This window comes from Haemaphysalis longicornis, unplaced genomic scaffold (genome assembly GCF_048455015.1).
Source record: "Haemaphysalis longicornis isolate Haplotype H1 unplaced genomic scaffold, Haemaphysalis longicornis Haplotype H1 scaffold_1, whole genome shotgun sequence".
Taxonomy (NCBI): Eukaryota; Metazoa; Arthropoda; class Arachnida; order Ixodida; family Ixodidae; genus Haemaphysalis; species Haemaphysalis longicornis.
Window position 1 is genome coordinate 450,020,737 of NW_027526203.1, and position 7,994 is coordinate 450,028,730.

General features: G+C 46.9%; 1 protein-coding gene across 2 annotated transcripts in view; it reads left to right on the forward strand.

Moving 5' to 3' along the window:
• Positions 1-4,326, forward strand: part of LOC144155990 (TNF receptor-associated factor 2-like) — a 32,265-nt gene extending 27,939 nt beyond the window's left edge. For both annotated transcript variants that reach the window (XM_077687743.1, XM_077687742.1), the window contains one exon: positions 2,825-4,326. In XM_077687743.1, coding sequence (XP_077543869.1) covers positions 2,825-3,052 — 228 coding nt within the window. In that variant the 3' untranslated portion in view covers positions 3,053-4,326. The remainder of the gene's footprint in view (positions 1-2,824) is intronic.
• The last annotated feature ends 3,668 nt before the right edge of the window (positions 4,327-7,994 follow it).

Below are 7,994 nucleotides of genomic sequence, written 5' to 3' on the forward strand. Positions count from 1 at the left end.
ACGGTGCGCTCCATATTTGTATCCATAGGGTAACGCCTTAGCAAGGTGCCTTATATCTGCAAACTGAATGCATAATTGGTCAAGTTAGCGCATGCAAGTGCTATAATTGTGCAAATGTAGGTGGTTGGTGCATTCAGAACCGACAAAGAATTGAAAACAAAGAAAACTGTCACACAATTCACTGATAATGCATAAAATTAAAGCCGTTCCACTCAATATAAAAGCTGTTGGGAGTGCAGAGCAGTGATTCGCCATAATGGGCTGTAGCGCCGTTATCCGCTCACTGCTACAACCCAATGCAAATAAAATTTCCCGTCTTCGCAGTGCTCGCGCGCCCACTGCCTGAAACTGCGCCAGCGGGAGTTCGGTTCTTTTTGTGCTTGCTTTTACTTCCGCACGTGCCGGCGCTGCACTGCCACTTTTTTTCGCTTACTGTCGTAAAAACCAGCCCAACGAGTGTTTCTAGCTAAATGAACGTGGGCGCTGCCGGTTAATTACGCATAGTTTACCTCAAATGTGCTTGCAGTTTTCTTTGCGCTAAACAACGGGGAGATGTATGACGCCAGCGGCTAACGTGTTCCGAACGATATATATAAACTGTTTGGTTTTCGAAGCCTCTGGGCTACGCCGCGACGACAGTCGCTTACGACGGAACGCCGTGTGGCTCTACTTGGGTCCAGCGAGCGAGCTACGACGACAAGGCGAGCCCATAAAGTGCTCTGCACTTAATACTTAAGATTATACTACTCCGCATATAGCGCTCAATAGGGATAGATGGCGGCATTCATACTTACCCTGTGCCCTTAATTGACTGCTTTCATTACTCCTACCAAGGTACTTGTGTAAATTAGTGAAGCTGACTTTTTTTTTAAAGAGCTGGGTGTACAGCACAGCCGCTGTAAAGAATGCTTACGCAACAAATCTCAGAATTTCTGTAGCAAATTTTTCGCCTAATTTCAGTGGCAATTTTTTTTCTTTTGACATTTTCGCCGGTCAAATAACTGCGTAAGGTTTATTTCCGCTCATTACACCCCAGTTTAATTAGTGAGAATCTCACCAACAACGAAAACAAAATTTGTGAGCGCCAACAACAAGCAATCACTTCTATCTCTCATCGCCTATCTATTTTATGTTTAGCCTACGGTACATCCGCGATTGCTTCGTGTCGAGCAGTCCAAGGTAGACTGTATCTGGCTTTTGGTCGGAACGAAGTGAAGAGGGTACTTTAGGAACATGGTTAAACTTGAATTTCATCCGCTGATGGATTACCAATGTTTTTTAAAGGAGCCATGAAGAGAAAATACAACTTCGTTTAATTTGAAAGAACTAGGATTCAGTATCTCACTCAGCTCCATTACAGCCACAAAAGATGTTTTTTAACGTAAAAAAAGCTAGAATTATTTAAAAACTTTCAAATTTTGCGCCACAGTGACGTGTTATTAGCAAGAATGACGTCATACGGGCCAACAATAAAACATAATTTTCAGTGCGTTAACTGCACGTTAGCATTCAAGTGATGCGGTCAAATGGAACTAGAGGCCCCATTACAGACGTCCAGTCATGTGTCGTCGCGACAGGTGAGTTAGCCGGCCGCCAATCGCACAAACAAGGTTCCGTGACGTCATAGAAAAGTTGCGGGAAATTGGCTAGGGCGTCGCGACTGCTTCACACGTTTTCTTTAATATCTCCGTTATTTGTTCGAAGATTGCGATAATATTGTTATCATTGTTATCGGGACTAAGCAGTCTTTCTAATAAACCCAACTTGTATTTTGTCTTCATGGCTCCTTTAAGAAGTCATTTAAAGGAAGGCCGATTCCTCCCCCTCACCCCTCTTCTGGATACACCCGTACGTAGAGCACTTCTACAGGTCAATATTCTTTGTCTTTCTTCGCCATCACATTTACGGAATTTTTTTTATTTCTAAACACGTCTTTATTGAGCCGCTGAATCAAATTAAGCCAATGAAGTGTCTGCATTGATAACAACCGCATTACTCCATAGCGGATTTCACAGACGCCCGCATGTCGCCTTTACCACTAGAAGAAATTTGAAGAAACTTGAACAAAAACATCTGTGATTATTCCTGACGTATAGGCAATTTTATTTTACATCTTAAACTGCCGATCCTTGAAGTGCAACCACTCCGCAAGCCCTCTGTGCACGTATGCCTCTGTGGCCAGTGTAGTATGGTTTAAAAAACATAAGCAGAATACTGGTATAACCGTCATGGCTTTGAGTGCCAATCAACCTGCTGACAAAAGTAGGTGCGGCGCGGGAGAATCGTAAGGAACTTGTCGAGGAGTCATTGAAATGTGCCCTTGGCACTTCAGGATATAACTATTGTGTAGAGATATAACTATAACTTCAGGATATATACTCGGTGCTGCTTCCAGAGTGCTCTCCGTTAAGGCACGTCCGGTGCTCCGATGTTGAGTTCTGGCGTTAAAGTGCGCTGATTACATTAATGCTATATATAGCATCAAAGCCATTGGGCGCACGAGGAGGACTTTCCTGGACTATCCCATTATCGTCACGGAAAAAGGTATTCAAAGAGCCCTCTTTATCCGGTTTTGTGGATACAGTGTGACCATGCACTTCTTCGGTATCGCGGGCCCCCTTGCTCGCACTTCGGCGCGCTGTCAACCCAACCCATCTATGTTATTTTCTTCGCAGATTCCCATCTCGTGTGTGGGGTACCGGTGCCTGATGTGGGAAACATAACTTTCCTTTTCTTTGTTCGTTAAATACGTGCCGTAGTTTCAACCGATGTGCTGCATGGCGTGTGTACCTTTCTTACATCTGACCGTACACCCCGGACGCAGCACGTGCTGCGCGTAGTGGACCAGTCGGGGCGCGGCCTGCACGTGGAGCGGCAGCAGTCGTTCCGCAGCATCCCCTCCAAGAGCAAGCACCTCATGGGCCGGCCCCTGCTCGAGTGCAACGTGCCCATCGGCTTTCACACCATGGCTCCACTGGACGAGCTGAACAGCGAGCGTTCCCGCTTCGTCCGCAACGACACCATCGTCATCGTCTACCGCTGCAGGATCTGACCGGTCTCCGTTTCGATGCTGCTGTACTCCACCCAAAGCTGTGTGTGGTGGATGATGCAGCGTACAAGTGCTTGGCCATAGCGGACGCTCCAATGGCGGTAACCGCGCTATGCCACCACGTGATTGTGACCTCCATGGTGAATCTATATGGTACGCAAGACATTTATCTTTAGTGGCTCTTCCACGTACATTGAAAGTAATCGTACTGACTTATACACACCGATAATAGGAGGGGCCAGTGGAAGGTGCACGCAGATTGGAAGTTGCGAAAAGTAGGCAAGGTGGGAAAGATGGAACGCCACAGATTGTTGAGGGTGGTAACAGTCCATGTCAGCACGGCCACAAAACAGCGTTACGTGACCTCTCTCGTGGGCTTAAGTGACGCAGAAGTAGACGATGTTCACATGAGTGAAGACTGCCTAAAGTAGGGCAGCAGGCCTCAAAAGTGGGCTGCGCGCGGACAGTTCCTGCTCTCGCTCAACTACCCGACATTACCTGTAAAACCTTTTGCTTTTCTCTTCAAGAAGCGTCACCTGGTTTCTGGCTATAACCTTGCAGTGTATCAACCTCAGGGTAGAGGTCGATGCAAGCCTAAGCCCGGGTGAAACCTCAACATTTCTCCACAGTGAACTCCCAATGTATATATTGTGATATCGAAGTGGCAGTCGACGGTTGATAAAGACGGTTAAATAATTAAATTTTGAAAATTCAGTTTCAATTGGTTCTACCATGATCATTCCTATTTGTCGCTAGAATTGGCGTGAGAGTTAGCAGGCTTACCTCCGTAGAAGATGTTGACCTGCGTGAGTACGAACGTGGATTGATCAGGTGCTTCATCTGCAACAGCCATCTGTTTTTCATCATATCCGACATCAGCTTTTGTCGGGATCCACTATGACAAATAGCTCCCTATCACTGCGACTATTTTCCCGCATTTATGTACTTACATAAAAATAATACAGAAACCTACCAGAAAAAATTACAAATTACCATAGCCTCTTTTCCTCTTGGATAATATCTTGTATTGGTGCTGTTGATTCTTATATTTAGTGTTTGAGTATTCCTGGTCTGTTGCACGTTTAGGATGAAGTACATCGCTACTGTGTAAAACAGCTGGAGGAAAACTGCGCGAATATTCCTGCTTCAGAATGTTTAAAGTTTGCGCGAAGTTGAGTTTCTTGCTTTAAAGGTGAAATCGAGATTATGTTCTGGTGTAAATGTGATCAGACGTCTGAAATTTTCTTTCAAGCAAAATAAAAACATGAGAATTTTGACTTTTGAAGCCTTCTTGCACATTGAACTCCCTATAATGCCCACAACATTTGCTGTTATCAGCGTATTGTAAGAATTACAGGCACTAAGCGCTCCTTGTGACGTGGTAATTGCGAAAGTATTAGAGTGCGATGGCCGCACATGTCCACTCATTGCTATCCCACCCTTTCCCTCAGCTGCGTCTTAATCCTTCTCTCGGTTACAACGATGCGGCACAACCCTGCATTCGCATTGCCAAACAAAGAGGCATTTAGCGTGCACATTAACTTTGCTATTGCTACATCTAAGTTACATGCCTTAATAAGGGTCTGTCTCATTACGTATCCGTAAAACACGTATCTAAGTCGAAGGCCACAACTCATTTACTTGCATGGTTTAGCTTTATTATTTCCTTTTGCGTATTTTAGAGCGCAGCTCTTGAGGTCCCGCTCCTGTGGTTTGGCGGCGTCGCTCACCGTCGGCCTCGTAACCAAGAGAACAGGAGGACACCGAAGATAGAGAGAACAGGAAAGCGGAGGAGGAGGGTATGGCGAAAATGGGAGGGGACCCACCGCAGTGGCTCAGTGGCTAAGGCGTTGCGCGACTGAGCACGAGGTCGCGGGTTCGATTCCCGGCCGCGGCGGTCGCTTTTCTGATGGAGGCGAAAAGCAAAAACGCCCGTGTGTACGAGATTTCGGCGCACGTTAAAGATCCCCAGGTGGTCAAAATTAATCCGGAGCCCTCCACTCCGGCGCACCTCATCGCCCGCGTTGCGTCGGCGCGTTAAACCCTACAATCAATCAATCAAGTGGGAGGGGGAAGGCCGTATGCTGAGGGTTCCGCGCGAGACGTGCTCCGCGGCGGCGACGCACTACGAGAAAACGCAACAGTAGCGCGCTATAGCCTGTTCGCAGATGGCGTGATTCTTCTGCCGCTGCAGCTAAACGAGCCGCCCGAGCACAGGCTCAGCGCCGCAGACGCCAGAATTCAAAGGTGCTCGCCGCCGACGCAGCAGCTATGCGCCGTCACCAAGAAGACTCTGCAGTTGCCGCTGCGCTCAAATTTCGCACTATAGGGAGCATCGTGATCATCAGCCAACTTTCTTCTTTTCTAAATCCGAAGCGAGCCTTAAAGTCTGTGAAGTTGGCCCGCACCGCTAGAACCAGTTGTTACATTGGCGAAGGAGTCCCAGAACCGACCTCCGTCATGTAGTGGTAGCGTGGTGAATGAGCGGCTTGCGGGGGAGTTGCCTCTGTTTCGACGAAGCAGAGCCAAGAGCAAACTCAACTTGTTTAATGCGTGGTGAGAAGGGAACAACACTGATACAAAAGCAGCACCTTGGCGTGCTTACAGCATGACAGCTGAATGGCCAGAGCAACGCCCTCAGTAGAGCCTGAGAGTCGCGCTCACTCGGCTCGCCGAAGGACAAGCATTTATGACCAGAAGTCGCAACGGTCAACAGCCTTTCAGTGCGTTGCGCACGTCACCAAAAACTACAGATGCACAAAACACTTTTCATAGGTCCCCTGATCCGTTCGCAGAAACCGGTGTATGCTGTGAAGGAGAGAAGGGAGAAAGGAGGGGTCCAATGGACGCCAGAGTCAAACACACACAACCAAAAGCACTCCTGCAGAGCCTGATAGACGATGAGCGAGACGCCGCCGCCTTCAACGGCCATTAGGGCAAGCTCCTGCATTCCCAAGATGGTTCTGGCCGCGCCGTATTCGCGAAGTCAAATTAGCGCTTCCTCTTCGCTCCCAGCAACAATGCTATGTGGGAAAGCATCAAGGTGCGCCGTCGCACCTAGGGCTGTCGTAGACCGCATGCACGCGCGCACGCACACCCACGCACACACATGCAAACCGAAACGCACACACGCACACACGCACGCACGCAGAGTCGATTCGAAATAGTCTGTACTTTTTAAACATTGAAGTCGTACGAAGAAGTGCTACCCGGCAACAACTAAAAGCAAGTGACATTCTCCCTGTGGCGAGCCTTCAGAGGAAACACCGCGAAAAATAGCGGGGCATAGGCGTCCGCTCCGGCTGGAGGTCCAGCTATGACGGATTCCCGGCCACTTTTCGCCTTCGCTCTTCGCCCTTCCGGCATTGCTCGCCCAGATGGGGGCGGGGCATCGGGCCACTTTTGGTTGTGTATTGTGCCGCTTCTATTGCAGATACTGCGAAAATATTTCGTCCAATGGGAATTTTCAATTTATATTTTCTGCTGATCAACTTTTGTTACAGTTCTAAAACCTCTTCACATTCTATTTAAAAGGACACTGAAGTGACTTGAAAACATTGTGGGATTACTTGCGCAAATTGTAGTGTGGAGTCTCTACATGTTTCGACCATTCTCAGTGCGTTTACTCGACTCCATTTATATGAAAAATTAATTCGAAAATGCTGTTCTCCCGTCTGCATCCTCCTTGCCAATTTCCTATGGGGCTTCGTATGATGCTCGCTTGAGATACATCTTGGCTTGACTGCGCTACTGCGCGGCTCGCCGACCCTCTGAGCTCCGACAGAGTCCGTCGGCCGGCCGCCGGCGGGTCATCGCAATTCATTCGCACAGTTGAAACTAAGCCGCGACACGATTTGTACCTAGAAGAATGTACCTTTAGTTTGTTAGTTTGTAGATTGTATATCAAGATTAGTAAAGTCGATTAAGTCAAAGTAGCTCCATGCAAGCGCATATGCCATGCTTCGCTGACTGCTATAGGCTAGTAGAAAATCTAAGGCCAATTAAAGGAGACAGAAGAGTTAGCGAAGTTAATATAGGTACTAAGGAATTACCATCAACCGGAACTTCTATTTTAAAGCGTAAAACCTAGGTGCGGAAAGCACGTTTTGCACCGGATGAACTAGCACAGCAGTCAGAAGCATGACCACACATTTGCGGTCGCTTTTAAGCCTAAGGAATGCAGTCGCTAGAGATAAAGTACTTCTGGGAATTTGGGGGGCGCCTACTGTACAAGCGTTATTCAAGAAATTGTCATCTAAGCTGCTGGGAATGCCCATCACGACAGCGCTGTGTCTATGGCCAAGTGCATTGGGTGAATTGTTTCGCAATTCGGAACTTTTAATCCCTGATAGCGTATGCGCTTTTTTATTTCTTCTTGGAGTTCAGTCTTTTGTACTCGGGAAACGTTTTCTATACTGAATTCGCCATTTTGCGCTCAAACCTTCATTGCTCTACGAGCGAGTGTGCAGAGTGCGGGCAGAGTGACGCTGACACGCTGGCGAGTTCTCGTTGGCGTGGTGTTGACATAAGCACCGACTGCTTGAGGGAATATTCGTATTCAAGTTCAAATTGATTTTGTTGTCAAACATACAAACAAATTATTATACAGGCGAGGGTCCCAGAGTCTGACGACTGTAACGGGACCCTCGATAAGAAATGCACAAGGAGAATTAATAAGGCAGCAAAACAAAACAATTTATGATGACCACACTTTGTCAGGAAAAAGAAATCCAAATATCAAGAGACATAGTTTTGAGCAAACATTGAATTAAACAAAACTATATGAATGAACAACAGAAAACGAAAATTAACTACAACAATGTACAATAAAGGCATGCAAAAACAAACGCTATTGCAGACAACCATGAATTGTAAGTGTGATTTTCTATGTTAATGACAACAAAAAACCTTTGAGAATATTTTTAAAGATTGTCATGGATGATGA